General features: G+C 37.9%; 1 protein-coding gene across 2 annotated transcripts in view; it reads right to left on the reverse strand.

The window, feature by feature from the left end:
- LOC112053695 (uncharacterized) overlaps positions 1-18308 on the reverse strand; it is a 102639-nt gene that overhangs the window by 10910 nt on the left and 73421 nt on the right. For both annotated transcript variants that reach the window (XM_052881312.1, XM_052881311.1), the window contains exons 4-7: positions 9520-9658; positions 2713-2796; positions 1844-1981; positions 1418-1560 (exon numbers count right to left, since the gene is read on the reverse strand). In XM_052881312.1, the coding sequence (XP_052737272.1) occupies positions 1418-1560; positions 1844-1981; positions 2713-2796; positions 9520-9651 (497 nt within the window). In that variant the 5' untranslated portion in view covers positions 9652-9658. The remainder of the gene's footprint in view (positions 1-1417; positions 1561-1843; positions 1982-2712; positions 2797-9519; positions 9659-18308) is intronic.

Here is an 18308-nt window from a genome sequence, read left to right on the forward strand (position 1 = left end):
AGATATCGATGCATCTTCATGAGCATTTGTTTCAAAGTTTTTACCTTTTGCGCTCACATTCAATTTATTATCGTGCAAGTACTTTATTTTTCCTCCTTGCCTTGAAATAAATATTCCAGAATTTTGAGTTTACTGCAAAGCATCATCGAGGTGATAATATGGTACTTTGGGTTATCGTTCTATTTGAGGTTTATAACAGTTGGATTTATATATAAGATTCATATAATATAACAGACATGTTTTAATTGTATAACCATTTTAATTCAAATTTAACTCAATATATACTCAAGTATAACTAAGTAAGTAACGTGAAATATTACTTTGTTCAGGACACCGTGACCATTTTAAGTTATAGCAAAAAAACAATACATCTTAAAATTAAACATATATAAAAAGAAGTAAATCAAAATAACCAAAAGCAGCCACAAAACGTACAAAAAAATCAAACTGATGTACCAGCTATAAAAACAATAACAACGCGTTTTTCTCGTCTGCCTGTAATTTTACGGCTGACCGCTTTAGAAGGATGCTCCTAACAAAATAATCGTAATGAAATAGCGTGAACAAATCAGATATGGGCGTTAAAATATGGTTTATAATATTATGCAAGAAAACGTGATGTTTATAATAAACTAGAGATTTTCTGATGTTTACGTTATCCTTGACCAAGCCGATATTTGCATAATAACCGGGAAGTGTCTGAATTTACATCTTTGTGCATAAAATGATTATGAATTGTCATTGCACAATCAAAGTAATTATATCTACTATAAAGATCAATAAGAGAAAAAGATCAATAATCGTAATCAGATTGATTACGATTATTTAACTTTTTCGATGAGAAGTTAGCATTTGACTGATATTTCATCTGCCTATTAGATGATTTTGGAATGAACTCAAGTAAGTAGAATTAGATAGAGAAGTGGAAAATTACGTAATCCGTTTGGTTTAGAAAAATAATTCATATCTAGTTCTTTCACGTTCATCTTTTCTTTATTCTTTTAATTTCTCTTTTATACACTTTCTCTGCTTTATTTTCATTAATTTTGGTACTAAGTATCCAGAGAACAAGTTATCGCTAGGTTTTACTCAACATCATAGACTATATTGTTTAGTTCACTAACTTGGTTGCTGTTGAAATTACATGTCATGACTTTGTTACCTGGATCAAGATACTTGTTCCAGCAACGCTGAGCTGGTATCATTTTCAATATTGTGCCAATAATACTACCTACCACTTGGATTTTGGTCTTGACTTGGCAACTGGTCGTGTCATTAGATAAATAAACTAACTACTGACTTAGCATTGTAATTGTAAGTCTGTGTGATCTGTGGCATATTTTTTGAAATTTATCGTATACACTTTTTCTTTCTTTTCTTTTTAATTAGTAGATATTATAAAAGCATATAAACTTACACAGGGTTTAGGTATGGGTTAGGTGCAGCGACAACTTTAGGTGGCGGGTAGCGGCACACGATCGTAATGACCTCGTCTCCGTCCATCTCCAGGGCGGGGTGGAACCGCACCACGATATTGTTGGTGAACACACGGAGGGGGTCCTGGAAGTATATTAAACTTGGAAAATAATTAGAATGAAATAAACAACTAATTCTGCCTATTATCAAGTCATATGTTCGTAGTTTCTTTTTTATCACGAAAGACTTCAGGAGATAAAAATAATAAATAGGTATGACCTGACCAGAAAATAAAAAACGTCGTCATTTTGCGGATGGCAAAGGACTTATTTTCTACCATTAGAGTTCCTAAAAAGTACTTCTGGCGCATCCATTTCAGATAGTTTATATTTCTGGTCACGTTAAGTTACTCGTTCTAAACACAGACCTGTTTGGTACCGCATCCCTTGAGTGGCAGCTCCAACTTGTAGGAAGTGGCACCTTTGCCAGACACCTGGCACGCGGAGTGGCGGTCGAAGTCTGCGTACGCGATGCCGTAGAACTTCTCGTGGAATTTCAGCTCGATCTGTCAACCAGAATAATCAACGATCAAACCAAATCATATATTAGAATGCAATGGCAACATTTTACAATGACATGCGTGAGCGTCAAAAGTTTCTAAAATACAGTTGTCTCGGCGCCCAATATGAATTCGTCCCGTTTGGCGTCGAGACACTATGTCCGTGGGGCAGGAGCGCTCAGACTCTCCACAAGGAGATCAGCAAACGCCTCAGAGAGGCAACAGGCGACCCTCGGGCGGGCAGTTTCTCGCGCAAAGAATTTCAATCGCAATTCAGCGCGGGAATGCTGCCTGCGTGATGGGCACCCTACCAAGGGCGGCAAATTTTGATAAATATTTTTAGGTATAAGTTTTAATTTTAATTTATTTTAATTTTGTAGTTGTAGTTATAATGATATTTCCTTGTATTTTATTTTTATAATAAGTTTAGCCTATTTAAGTATTATCTTCATTAATAAAATTTTACAATGTCTAATAACTTATTTAATGAAAATGATTTGGAAGCATACGGTTTAGTACTTTAGTATATAATTTGAAAGGGACTTCACTCAAAACTATGCATTTAAATATGGAAACCCATCCAAATCAGGGTTTGAGAAACGTGTGAGTCGAGCACATCCTTTTTTGAGTTGATGACTGATAAATAATGTAATCTTCCAAAAAAACATATATTATGGGAATCTAATGCAAATTTAGAACCAATAATGGAACCCTACGAGGATTTTCAAAGAGTTTACCTGCATGGATCCAGCAGCACAGTTGAGGGTAGCTCTCGTTCTGTTCAAGAAGATGACTGGGCTCAGGTCATCCAGCTGAGTTACCTGCGGACAAATTAATAGTGTTCCGTATAATACAGACGTTTTTTATATGATAATAGCCATATATATTTTTTAATAATCCAGTTTGTCTTCCAGCTAAGCTAGAAGCTGTACCAGAACAGGCCAGAGCGGCTATCAGGATTATTATAATGGATCAAACTCAGGATATTTAAGCCCTATATTAGCCGTTAAAACAAATTAAACATATTTATTTAACAAAAAGCCATCGTCGCGGCGATAGACAGAAAAGCCCCTGTACCCAAGTGGCATGTCGATTCTCTTTCTACGATCGCAAACGCTTCGAAAACTAGAAAAATGTATGGGAGTGACAGATCTTGATCACGTGACCAGTCGATAGCAAATGTCATTCCTACTACTTACAAACATCGTCCATCCTAACCTTTCCTTATTTCAACATAATATTTTGCGACATAATATGTTGAGACTTGAGGGTCAAATATGATATTACGCTCAGAATATTAACACTTTTATTATTTTATTATTTGACCCTCAAGTCTCAACCCTCAATTTATGAAGTCGGTAAAAAAGAGATAACTTTTTAATCGACTCAGCTCACTGTTATCCTCATCAACCTTAATTACGGATCACACACAACACCTATAGTCTAAGCTTATTACGACATTTTCCCTATTGAATCATCTCTTTGGGTGTATTTTTAAATATGATTCATTGCAAAGTCAAAGTCCAGGTGTCATCTATTGTCCACGGCACGCCATGGATCAAGGACAATAATTCAAGGTATATACTAGGAAATATCTTCTTCAAGACTTATAATTTTAACCACTGCTGTGCTACCGGGCCTAGCTGGGTTCAGAGTTTAACTCGTATAAAATTTTCGCATAGAAGCGAATGCTATGCTATATCGTCTAAAATTGTCGAAAAACTATTACCAACATTCTTTTTTCCCTGTTCTTTTGGTTTCCGAAATTCTCTTTCAAATAACTCACAAAAGGCCTCATTAGCACGAGAGTTTTTTTAACAGACGTTAAAAAAGCGTTCAAATACAACAAATGCGTATGTATGAGATGTATCTCTGACTGAGAGTTACATATTTGTACCTATTGCCATGGAGACCCTTGGGCCACAGAGTCGCAGTGCCAAAAATTTTCACCTAATCATTTCACCGCGGCTAGTTGCCTCGACAGGAGAGCTGGCTCATTATTTGCGCAAAGGATCTGCCTGGCTGTCCAGCGTGGAAATGCAGCCAGTGTTGCCACCATTCCAAACGGGCATGATTTGTATAGTTATTAGGATAAGTTAGTTTAAGTTTCTTATGTGTTCTTTCTCAATAAAAAAAATAACAAATGCGTTCCCAAGTAGGTAATATGTTCACACGACAGCGTTTTTATTGAGCAGTGTTGCATTTTCAATTTTGGGTGTTGGAAATAAACCATGCAATAAATTAGAAACGTTTATAAAAGCGCCAACGGTCGGTTTTAACGTATCGCTTTTTTAACTATCGTGCGAATGAATGAATTAAGCGATCACAAAACATAGACTACAAGCCCTTGAACAAAAATTACATGAATCTTGAACAAACTTTTAATCATCTTTAAGACTATAACAAAGCCGTACATTATTAATTAGCCGTAATTCATCATTTGTACCTGAGAAATTCCATTCACTCGTGTACTCGCCTGTACCGCTCAGAAATGACAACATAGTGCTCAGAGTTATTTTCTGATATAGTAACAGCCTTCTAAGCGTTATTTTTGACGGCCTCCGTGGCGCAGTGGTATGCGCGGTGGATTTACAAGATGGAGGCCCTGGGTACGATCCCCGGCTGGGCACATTGAGATTTTCTTAATTTGTCCAGGTCTGGCTGGTGGGAGGCTTCGGCCGTGGCTAGTTACCACCCTACCGGCAAAGACGTACCGCCAAGCGATTTAGCGTTCCGGTACGATGCTGTGTAGAAACCGAAAGGGGTGTGGATTTTCATCCTCCTCCTAACAAGGTAGCCCGCTTTCATCTTAGACTGCATCATCACTTACCATCAGGTGAGATTGTAAAGAATAAAAAAAAAAAATTCACGTTGGGTCATTTCACATGTAATTTTTGTTCAAGGGCTTGTAGTCTAATAGAGCGCGCTAGAGCTGATACAATGATACCTAATATCTAAGGCAGGGTAGACGATGTTTTTATGCATGTATGAAGTGCACACTACAGGCAAGCGTCATAAATAGTGATAAATCAAACTTGCAATTTTGTACCTCGGAGCCCAAAAATGTTTAAAATGTATTCTATATTTAGTTGGCGAGCCTTGCGCCATAAATCTATACAACTAATTATTGGCCTACGGCAGCGGCCATCGAGTGCGCGTTTCCATTTACCAGCGACACGAATGGCAAGTAATATTCGTTTCTAAAAATACTTAACCCAGATGAACCTACCGACCCATGGGTTACATGACTATTATTTATTTATTTATTTTAATTCTTTATTGCACACAAATAAGATACAAAAAAGAGAAGAAAAAAAAAATTTAAAAGTAAGATGCGCAAAGGCGGTCTTATCGCTAAAAACGATCTCCTCCAGACAACCTTAAATAAAATATTTAAATAAAGGAAAGCGGATAGTGCAATATAACATACCTATAATAATTAAACTATTAAAAATAATATGAGTACACCTAAATATATAATTAATATATAAATACACCTACAGTCCTACATACATAATTATACATAAATACTTAAATAATAATTATTATAGTATTTTAGATAAGTAGTATTTTTTAACACGATCTTTGAAGATGCTTAGAGACGCGGACTGTCTTATGTCACTCGGTAGCTCATTCCACAGGCTGACTGTTTTAACTGTAAATGATTTTTGATACTTCACTGAATGGCAGACTGTATATTGTAAACTACATGTGTTCGTAAAAATTAAAAAATCTACCGGCATTATTTGATTTATTTAAACCTAGTTATACATTTTTTAGAAGCTTTAGTCTATAACTGTTAATTGTAGTGACAAGTAACGCGGTAAATTTATTATTTTCTTGGTGTTTCACGTGATTGAATATATTTTTATTGGAAATTGTAAAACATGGTCTCAAAAAGTAAGTTTATAATATACTATTGTTATTATTTTAAAAATATAGAAGTAAAAATAGAAACTAAGTAACATTTTAGTATTTATATTAAAAATTAAATAGTAAAAACCTAACTTTTTGACACTTTTGTAAGGCCGCAAGTTCTATGAACATGTATGGGTCTATCGGCACAACCATTATGCATTGAAAGTTTTGACTTAATATTTTGTTTTTTCCATCTTAGATCAAAACCTTTATCGGTATACGAAATTTTGAACGGGTTAGAGAATAATAATAACCCGGTCCCTGAATGCATAAAATTTGAACCACCAGATACTGATGAAGATTCAGGAGAAGAGGATAATATTGTTATACATAACCTGCCTGGTTTAATTTTAATATAAACAGAATGTCTAAACGTTCTATTTTTATTGTTTTTTTTTGTTAGAAAAATGAAAATGAAAAATCTAGTGTTGGTAAAGTTTATAACACATAAATTTTGAAATGTTACACCTATTTTACATTAATTATTTTGATTAAGAGGTCCGAGGTTCACGTCCAGAGTTAATCTAATACTGAATTTATGTTACTTTCAAGAAATTCTCAGTGACAGCTCGGAGTTTCACACTCAGTAATTGTATTATGCCCACTATGGAGAACGATAAGCCATAGATTCCATTCATTACCATTAGCATCTGATAGTAATTGTTAAAGTGTCAAATATTATGACTTATGGCTATTTCCACGTTCTGGAGCTTAAACTCACCATGCTGCTTGAATTCTTTCAAGCATGATGAGTATAAGCTCCAATTCTCCTTGTCTTATAAGAGAAAGAAAGCCTTATTTGCCCTGCTCTAAAGTGGGTCAATACAAAAGGACAGTAGATAACATTTAACAAGGTGCATTTCATCACGCTTAAGCGATAATAATTTGTCTATTTTTCTCTTACATACCTACTGCTATAAAGTGCTGCCGCTATTTGCCGACAATATATCTCTCTCTCGTAACGAAATATGCCGTATTTCGACGCATTCTATTTGTATCAGTATGACCACTAGTTCACCAACATACAAGCCACTATTCGCACGTTTGGGAATTTAATTTTTTAAACAAAAATCGTGTCGTATCGTACAATGAGACCACACCCTGCCCTATAGGGATTTTATCTATAATAGCCGTCGCCATCAGCTCGTCGAAACATCCACCAAAGTGCGCCGTGAACACTGTGCATACTATGTTGCAGGCTATAACTACTGTTACGATAAACTGTAACTTGACCAGTATTGACCAGTTTCATATGCTAACTAATCTAAACTAATATTTTACAGAGAAAATTTATTTTGTATGTAACGAATAGACTCAAAACTACTGAATCGTTCTGAAAAATTCTTTGATCAATAGAAAGCTATATTATCAAGGAGTAACAAAAACAACATTATCCCGTATTGGGAACAACGCGGGTGAAACCGAAAGGTTCTGCTAGTATTATAATATATAATATAATAAATGTGGGTTTGTTGGTTTTCAAGCATTACTTATGCTTGCCATCAGTTATGATTACGTTCACTTGTTTTTATAAAAAAAAAAGTTAAGTAAACTAATAAAAATATTGACATTCCAGAATGGTGCAAAGCTATTCTGGAATGTCATAGAAGTAAACAAACTTCGTAACTCTACATGAAAAAGGTACGTTAATTACAGCTACATGCTCTAATTATGTGTTACAAAGTTGCGTTTATAGCTTAAAACAATTTCTAAACTGAAACTACTAAATGCTTCATAATTACCATCGTTAAGTTAGCGAGCAACAAGATGTACAATACGGCAATAAAATGTAGTTATCTCGGTTAAAATGTTGTCAGTGATTGTTGCAATTGCTTTTTAATTAAAGGGGTGAAATTCTGTTTAGTTTTTTTTATATTATCAAAATTATACTTACTCGATTAACATTTTACACGTGACTACGCGCGTGTCATTGATGGATTATTTTCAATAAACTGTAAATCGGGATTTTTATGATTATTTTTATAGAAAACGGTATTATTTATGAAAGGCACCACATTACGCTTATTTGGGTAATAATCGCTTGATACAAAACAATTACAAGGCGTAAAAGCGTTATAAACAAACTCACTTATTTTTAAGAAAGAAAGATGAAGTCTACTTTAACAATTGTAGTCATGATTATAACCCAATTCAAATTTCTAACGTATAGTTATATCAACATTTTTACAAAAAAAGTTACTACCGATATCTGAAATTCGTACTAAACTGGGCAGATTACATTAGTGACTAAACGAAAACTTAGACAGCAACATGCGAGTAAGCCAATTAATTTTTACAATGTTGCCAGTAGGTATTGTTTATTGCATGTTTATTAAGTGAAGAATTTCACTTTTTCTTTGTTACAACTTTTTTTATTATGCGAATTGTTGTAATATTTTATTACGTTCCATCATAATACTGCTGCAGTGATCGTGAGAATGTATATAAACTGATAGATGGCGGAACACACAGATTAACAGTAGGTAAGGAGAATATAAGAGCCGTGAAAGCCTAGTGAATATGACCTCTGCCCCCCGAATCCGGAGTGTTCGAATCCGGTCCGGGGCATGCGCCTCCAACTTTTCAGTTGCGTGCATTTTAAGAAGTTAAAATGGGCCGGTTATTTAGTCTAGGTTAATACACCATTGATGAGTTCCTTATAGATAAAGGCGCTTAGGGCCGTTGGATCAGCTTCCACCTTCACACAGGAAGTAAAATTATGAGGAATTGCAATGTTCTCATCAATTGTAAATTATAATACTATATGATATTTTTTACAAAGAGCAACAGTTGAGTTGCCGGTTTGTTCTCAGCAGAACCTGCCTTCCGAACCGGTGGTAGAATCTTTACAAATAGTCAACTGACGTGTCAAAAGTGCTTTTAAACCGAGCCTACTTGAAATAAATGATTTTTGATTGAAATAAATTATTCAATCACTTAGAGTCCCGCTGAGTGACTCTTTATAAGGCTCGTAGTTAACACCCAAATATTAAGAAAGTAACATTAAAAAAAAAAACTTATGCTCCGAAAGTACTGGAATGATTTTTTAAATTTTTTCACAAGTGGAAAGCTGCATTATCAGCGAGTCACATGGACTATACTGTATCCCTGTAATTTATCGAGACTGCGAACTACGCAGGCGAAACCGCGAGGGTAGTCTGCAATCTATACTAATATTATATATGAGAAAATAACTCTATCTGTCTGTCTGTTACCTTTTCACGGCTAAACGGCTGAACTGATCAAGATGAATTTTGGTATGATCATAAATGGGACATTAGAGTAAAACATAGGGTACTTTTTGACCCTAAAATAAAAATAGAAAGGGGTGAAATAGGGGTTGAAAGTTTGTATGGAAAGTCCTTCATTTTTAGAGTTACTCTTTTAATTGTTCATCCATGTTTAATATTATAAACGCGAAAGTTTGTATGGTTGTTTGTTACTCTCAAACGCCGAAACTACTAAACCGATTTAGTTGAAATTTGGAATGGAAATAGATATTTATCTGGTTTAACACATAAGTTACTTTTTATCGCGGAAAAATCTATGATTCCCGAGGGATTTATGAAAAACTAAATTTCACGCGGACGAAGTCGCGGGCGTCTGCTAGTAAATAATAAACCAACCTTGCCATCAAGCACCGTCTGTTCGGGCAGCTTATCATCTCCATTGTACTCGATGTTGTTGGCCTGCGAGCCGTAGTTGGACTGCGCGCGCGCCAGCGCCACACCACACAACACGTACCACAGCAGCGCCATCTTTTATCTGAAAACAATATACAATAAGCCTGATATAGTGCTAATCGATCGGTCTAACTGCTAATTGTTGCTATTACTGTTCCACTCGACGATAATCTGGTTAAAGCTGAAAAAGGAAAATGAGTATCAAAATACTTGGGCCTCGCTCACGAGATTACCGCCATGTGGAATATTGAGTCAACTATTATTGTTCCGATAGTCGTTTCAGTCAATGGTCTTATAGCGAAAAGCTTCGACCAACACCTTAAGAAGCTTTCGCTAAACTGCTGGATCAAGGGTAAGATACAGAAGGCAGTGATTTTTGCTCTCAAATGTCCCTTTGTCCCCCACTCAATAAAAATATTATTGACCTAAATCATGAACGTCTCTCTCTACATTCAGTAGCTTATGCGCGAACAGACAGACGTGGTGGAGGATTTTGTTTGATTATATGTATAGATGAATGATGAAGTATAAAAAATATAAGCTTCACAGCTGTGCAACCAACAACAAAGTTTTAAGGATTTTCCAGTAGATAACAGATTTTCCAGCAGATGAATGGGTTTGACAAACATGATATTCAATTCTGCAACGTCGATTGCAATAAAACTACAGTGTGTATCTATATATATAAAAGAAAGTCGTGTTAGTTACTCCACTTATAACTCAGGAACGGCTGAACCGATTTAGCTGAAAATTGGCAGGGAGGTAGTTTAGAGCCAGGAGAAGGACATAGATACTTTTTATAAAAAAAATTAAAAAAAAAATAAAATAAAAGTCCGGTTTTACTTCCTGACGTTATAGCTCCAGAACGCACGAACCGATTTCCACGCTTTTTATAGCAAAGAAAAATTTCAACGTAGGGTAGGGGTAGGGTAGGGGTAGGGTAAGGGTAGGGTAGGGGTATGGTATAGGTATGGTAGGGGTAGGGTAGGGTAGGGGTAGGGTAGGGTAGGGGTAGGGTAGAGGTAGTTGAAAGTTTACATCGAGTTTCACGCGGACAAAGTCGCGGGCGTCCGCTAGTTCTTATATAAAATTCAAAAGGAAAATCTCCAAGTTGTACTTGTATCAAAAAAAAAACCATTTCTCAGACAATGCGAGTGCATTATGCTTAGAAAGTAGAAAAGATCACACGATCGCATAAGATTGAGCCTTTGTAATATGCTCTTGTAATTTCTTGATTGTTTATTATCAAATTAATATATGATTACTACTTAGCCCTCAATTGTGATTTTTTTGCGTTGTTCAAGTATTTTTTTTATTGAAAAAGAATCTTGAAAATATATTATCGAAGGTCTCCCTTAAAATAGGGTGTTGATGATAAGATAGATCTAGATTAGGCCAACAATAAGGATACTGAATGAAATCTTGCTTTCGAGATGACCGCCATGTGGAATATTGAGTTAACTATTATTGTTCCGATAGTAGTTTCAGTCAATGGTCTGATAGTGACACGTTTTAACCAACACCCTAAGAAGCTTTCACCTAACTGCTGAATCAAGGGTCAGATACAGAAGACTTGAGACGGCGCGTTTTGTGAGGAGGTTCCTCACTCTAGAATCCTGACCACCGGTTTAAATATTGTTAAAATTTAAAAAAAGGCAATTAAATAAATGAGAGGTAAAAAAGATACTGAATGAAAAGCTTATAACGTCTCTCTTACATACATAAATAAATAAACATGATGAATATTCTAATCATTAAAATGATTAAGAAATTGTACGAGATAACACATCTACAATCATTATTTTCCTGCACGCGGCTCGGCGTAATGACACGAGTCATTAAGTCACCTTATTATAACTTATTATTTAAATTACACATCATAAGTACCAACTCGCAAATTATTATTTGCTGAATTAACTTGTACTAGACATGGTTTATGAGCTTACATACAATTGACAACCGCGTGGCGCAGTGGGTAGTGACCCTGCTTTCTGCATCCACGGCCGTGGGTTCGATTCCCACAACTGGAAAATATTTGTGTGATGAGCATGGGTGTTATCCAGTGTCTGTGTGTATTTATACATTATATAAGTATTTATATGTAGTATATAAATGTATATTAATATTATAATATCAACTATCTTAGTACCCATAACACAAGCTACTCTGTATGCTTACTTTGGGGCCAGATAGTGATGTGCATTGTTTAAGTATATTTATTTATTATTATTATTAACTCACGTTAGGGGCTTTAGACATGTGGCACGTCGATTCTATTTCTGCAAACGCTATCGCTTCGATAACTAACAAATTATATGGGAATGACAGATCCCATCGATAACTTGATCACGTGACTTGTCGATAGTGAGTGTCATTACCATATATTTTTAAATTTTCGAAGCGTTAGCGTTTGTAGAAAAAGAAATGCCACATGACTACAGGCTCTGATTTTTGTATTTTTCAAAGCAACAAGAATCTGTTCGATCTTTTTAGAGCAAGAGCCAGTAAAGGTCAGATTTTCTATTGATCATTAACAACCCATATTCAGCTCACTGTTGAGCACGAGTCTCCTCTCACAATGAGAGGGGTTAGGCTTTAGTCCACCTCGCTAGCCTAAAGCGAATTGGCAGGCTTCAGACATTCAGATAATTCTCAGGTATGCAGGTTTCCTTACGATGTTTTTCCTTCACCGTTATATACACTTCAGAAAAAGAAAATATTGTCAAAGAAGTTTAAAGAATCTGTTAAAATCATGGTCAATCCAACAAATTGTTATCAAATTCAGTAAGAAATTAAATTATGTTACTTCATTATAAGAAGAGTAGTAGATTTAGTTTTTAATTATTGTAGTTTATATAAATGTTAGTAATTTCCAAGGATTAATACCAAATGCGCGACGAAAGCTCTCGTATATTGAACTTTGCAAATCTCGAAACGACGCATAAAAAACAAAATTTATTGCCAGGAATGGCATTCTGCGATATCGTAGGGCGTTGAACCTGAGCAAGGAAGTTTTTATGTGTTTTTTTATGACACCTTTTGCCTAATTTAAATATTCCATCGATTATGGACCTACAAAAAATTGTGAGATTTCTATGTACATAGTATGTAATGTGTCGAAATAGACAAATTAATATTCAAAGATATGTTGTCTTTAACAAGCTATTATAAATACTAAGAAGAATCAAAATACTAACAGAAAGAAGAATGGCGTCATTGGAAGAAAATTCTAACTGCATCTTTAAGCTCAATACGGATTGACAGACTTCACAGACCTATAGAGAATTAAGAAAATTCTCTGGTATGCAGGTTTCCTCACGATGTTTTTTCTTTAACGTTTGAGTGATATTTGATTAATTTCGTAAAATGCATATAACTAAAAAGTTGAAAGTGCATGCCCTTGACCGGATTCGAACCTACGCCCTCCGAATCGAAAGCAGAGATTTTATCCACTGGGCTATCTAGGTTATTATTAAAAACTGTAAGTTTTTAGTGGTGTACGACTGTCTGTGTCTGTTGTGTGCTTAATTTTAATTATTAGACTTGTAAGAAAACAACTGGAAAATTTAAACGTTTTCTCCAAAACAAGGTGTAGTTCCAACAACTTCCAAAACCTCTTCAACGAATGAATATTATTATATTCAAAATTCACCGAAACTTTGCAACTGGTTTTTTTTTAATAACAATAAAGTAAAATCCTGGAATCCAAGGCGGTAGCGCGTCAGCATACGACGCTCGTCGGAGATAAAAACTTGTATCATAACAGCATCACCATTTATGAACTTAGCGCGTTTTATTTACGAGCGAGTAAGCTTTGGTACACACGTGATCGCTAACTATGGGCCTCATAAAAAGGCTCAAAATCACTCAGCGGGCGATGAAGCGAGAGTACTTCGAGTTTATCTGTGTGATCGAATAAACAATTAAGAGATCCGCAAGAAAAGTCATCGACAAAAAGAGTTGCGAAGCTAAAGTAAAGTACAAAGCTCGAAGAGCCGATTGACTGGGTCTGAAGATGCTAGAATGAGAGAACCCACGTGAGAGAACGCAGAGTTGGTCCATTCTGCTACTGTTGATGACATCAGGCTGGTTTACTGAGTGGAGAGTGTAGTGGTCAAGCTGAATGTCGGCGGCTCTAGACCATGGTGTTTGGAAGTCCATACAAGAGGTTTATGTCCAGCAGTGGACGTCCATCAGCAGTTAATGATGATTGAAGGTCTTCGGATACTTGTATCACCCAGATATGGATTTTATCTACATGATTTATAATGTCACGCAGAACCATTAAGCTTTTTAAGTTTATGCCAAATACAACAGAAAACACAACGAAATTCTTGAGGCAAAGAAGATGAACTGGCATCAGGCACCCTAATGCCCTTTCTCTGGCTCACATCACTATACCTTATCACTATTACCAATACCACAGTGCTAAGACATTGTGATGTGTGGCACGATTTTAAAATATAGAAAAAAGTCACCAAATATGGAATTCTATCCTAGTATAGATTACCTCTATTTCTCTAAAGTTCTATATATCTTCAAGTAGATGCGTTTTTTCCTTAATTCATTTCTTCTTAACTTAAGTTAAATTACCAGTTTCGCATTGGAAATTAAAAACACAGTTCAATTATAACTGTATACATTAAAACCATCTCTTGTACACCAGTCTTTATATCACAAATGTCACAATGGATCGCACATTAGATCGCAAACGCACAATTAACACCCTTATTCCAACAGCAATAAGGCGTTTGTGTTGTTTGTATGAAAAACTGCAACCAGTATTACAGGTATATTAAATTAACACATCGCCGTGCGGAGGTGCTTGCTGCTATCCCACGACTTGACATGTGTTAATGGAACGGTCCCGTTTACAACTTTGGTTGTTTACTCAAGAAAAGCTATTCTGTTGATATACTTGCAACAACCTAGGACTCGTACGAAGCGATTTGCTTCTTCGTTTCTTATACGTATGGCTAGGGTATGGAACTCTCTCCCGAAGTCAGTATTTCCTAATTCTTACAACTTGGGCATCTTTAAGATGAGAGTGAATAGGCATCTTCTAGGCAAGCGCGCACAGGCCACATCTACACTTACCATCAGGTGAGATCGTGGTCAAGCGTGAGCTTATTTCGTATAAAAAAAAACCAAAGTGAGATCATCATCGGGTGTTCTTAAATGACCCTCTACAAGACTTTGGCTCATATACTAGAAAGGATTTTGAGTTTAAACCCGTCACGCTGCTATAGTGAAAATCATCAACTTCTCATGACACCCTTGCTAAGAACAAGTCCTGCAATACGTTGTGCGTCGGCTGTCAATCTGAACCATGTTAACCCTAAATAGTAAATACCTATATTTTTGTCGATATTAGTGCGAAACACAGCATCGCTTTAAGGGCGGCAGAAATAAGTATGTCAGTAATCAGTTCGTTCGTTATCAACTCATATTCGGCTCACTACTGATCTCGAGTCTCCCTTTCAGAATGAAGAGGTGTTAGGCCTGCATACCAGAGAAAATTCTCTGGTATGCAGGTTTCCTGACGATGATTTCCTACACCGTTTGAGATACGTGATATTTAATTTCTTAAACTGCACTCAACTGAAAAGTTGAAGGTCACTTTGTATTCAGTAAACCTTCCACCTAGTAGGGATCGACCAACACTATGCCATGCCTTTCTGAGTTGATATTTGTTGATATGACCCTCAATGTCAATATAACATTCAATGCTACAGTGGGCGATGGCAATGATTGTCATTGCTCAGTCCTACACTAACAATTTATTAGGAAGTAATTAATTTGCTGTACAAATTATAAGCCTGTTACACCAATAAGAGGGTTAGCTAATATGTAACATTGAAAAGGAAAGCCATGTGTTTTGCAATTTTGGAATGAATCGAAATCGATGATTCTGTATTTTGGAAATTAAAGTGTTTTATAAACCGTTTTTAGGCGGAAATACTATACGATATATCTGTCTCGAGGGAGAGATTTGCAAGGTTTATCGAATAGTTACTAAATAAGCGAAGAGTTATTTATGAATAATTTCATGAGTCCGAGAAATTTGAATCTAAGATCCCACGAATGGCACAAACACCATTGAGGCATCAACCAATTGAATTGAACCACAAACCGGACATCTTTTTGGTGCAAGAGACCTTCTTGAAACCTAGCCTTCGCGATCCCAAAATAGGGAATTACCTAATGATTAGAAACGACCGGACCACCCAAAGGAAGGGAGGTACAGCTATATATCACAGAAGGGCTCTTCACTGCACTCCTCTCGATCCTCCCGAGCTTACTAACATGGAAGTCTCAGTATGTCAGGTCAGTATGACCGGCCATCCGCCGATCACACTGGTTTCAGTTTACCAACCCTGCGGTAAACGTCTCTTAGAGAGTGACATTCAGACACTCCTCTCCTTAAGTGACTCCGTCATTTTGGCCGGTGACTTTAACGCTAAACATACAAGTTGGTTTAACGCTTATAATAATACTAGCGGCAACACTCTAAGAAGACTGACTGACCGCGACGATGCTAATTTCATTTTGCTAACCCCCGACAAACCAACACGTTACCCGAGACTGACGGACACACGAAACCAAACTCCGAGCGTACTGGATCTGGCACTCCTAAAGAACATCACTCTTGAAGTGAGTCCTCTGGAGGTGTTCTCGGATCTGGCCTCGGACTCGGACCACAGACCAGTTATACTCCAACTTGGCTCCCCGCCCTCCACGACCCCCCCGACCAAAACTATAATTAATTACGGGAGACTCTCTGAGCGTCTCAAGTCCTTGGCTTCACAGCACCTAGATCAAATCCCTGACGAGATAGAAACGTTAAGCGAAGCGCTCGCAGCTTCTTCAAACCTAAACGGTCACATTCGCGAAGCAATAAAAGATTGCACCAAGGAGGTCCCTGCCTTCAGCAAGGCCCCCCTGTCGTCGGACCTACGGGCCCTACTAACGGATAGAAACGCCCAGCAAAGACGCTACGAATCTGAACCGACCCGACAAAACGCGAGTCTACTTTGGACTCTCGGAAGACGGTGCAAGCGTCGCTTGCGCTGGCGTTATGACAGACAATGGGACGACCGACTGAGAGAGCTCGAGCCATCGCACGTAGCCTTCTACGACGTGGCAAGATATCTCAAAGCCGACCGTCTCGCAGCCACCCCACCTCTCAAACGCCCTGGCCTCCCAAACGCGATCGAGGACATCGATAAGGCCGAATGCCTAGCCGACAGTCTGGAAGCCCAGTGCACTCCAAGCACTACGGCATTTGTAAAATCACACGCGAAAAAAGTGAAGTCCGAACTCACTTCTATCTTATCTCGCCCCCCGGACGGAGTCGAAATTACCCCTACGTCATGCGAGGAAGTCTCTGCGGTTATCAAGGGCTTGCGCAAAAAGAAGGCTCCGGGGCCTGATACGATTAGCAACAAAGCTTTAAAGCTTCTCCCGGTCCAGATAATCAACCTCCTGGTGAACATCTTCAATGTTCTCCTAGCTCACTGCGCCTTCCCAGACGCATGGAAAGAAGCTACGGTCATTGGCATCCACAAGCCTGGTAAACCCCGCGACCTCCCGACTAGCTACCGCCCAATTAGTCTTCTCAACACCATTGGCAAGGTGTATGAGATAATCATTTTGAATCGTCTCAAAGCCATTTGCGATGAAAAGCAACTTCTCATCAAACAACAGTTTGGATTTCGATGTAAACACTCATGTGTTCATCAAGTGCACCGCCTCACGGAGCACATTCTAACCGGTTTTAATACATTTCATAACCCCATCGCCACCGGGGCGCTCTTCTTTGACGTAGCTAAAGCGTTTGACCGTGTCTGGCACGAAGGCTTGATATTCAAACTAAACCGTTTTGGCGTACCAAACAAAATGGTACGCTTGCTACACAGCTTTCTGTCCAACCGCACCTTCAGGTACCGTATAGACGGCACTCTCTCTTCACCCAGACAGATTCGCGCAGGAGTCCCTCAGGGCTCCGTGCTCTCCCCGCTTTTATACTCGCTCTTCACAAGCGACATTCCCACCGACCACCCGGGCGTACACGTCGCCCAGTTTGCGGACGACACCGCACTGTACGCGACGGCAGAAAACCGGGTCCACATTAGAGCCCGCCTCCAGAAGGCGGTAGACATTATAGGTAAATGGTTCCGCCTTTGGCGTATAGAAGTCAACCCAGAGAAAAGCGCAGCCGTGCTTTTCACTGGCAAAGCAGTCTCCCGTCTCAAGTCCGGACTCAAAGAAGTCTCCCTTTACGGAGCACCCATCCCCTGGCAACGTACTGCCAAGTACCTAGGCGTCACCTTCGATAACCGCATGAGCTTCTCCATGCACGTTAACAAAGCGAGAAAAAAGGCCGCATACGTAATGCACCGTCTTTACGCTATGATAAATAAGAAAAGTAAACTGTCCCTCCGCTCAAAGCTAACGCTTTATAAAACTACGATCCGTCCGATCTTAACCTACGCTAGTGTAGTGTTTGCCCACCGTCCCAAAGCGACCCTTAGGCCGCTTCAAACCCTACAAAATCGTTTTCTGCGTCAAATCACGGGCGCGCCGTGGTTCTTACGCAATAATGACCTCCATAGAGATCTAGAATTACCGACAATAGCTAAGTACATGAAACAGCTCTCTCAAAACTATTTTGACAGAGCTGCCTTCCATCCCAACCAACTAGTGGTTGAGGCCTGCAATTACACTCCCAA

The sequence above is a fragment of the Bicyclus anynana genome, chromosome 4, assembly GCF_947172395.1.
Source record: "Bicyclus anynana chromosome 4, ilBicAnyn1.1, whole genome shotgun sequence".
Taxonomy (NCBI): domain Eukaryota; kingdom Metazoa; phylum Arthropoda; class Insecta; order Lepidoptera; family Nymphalidae; genus Bicyclus; species Bicyclus anynana.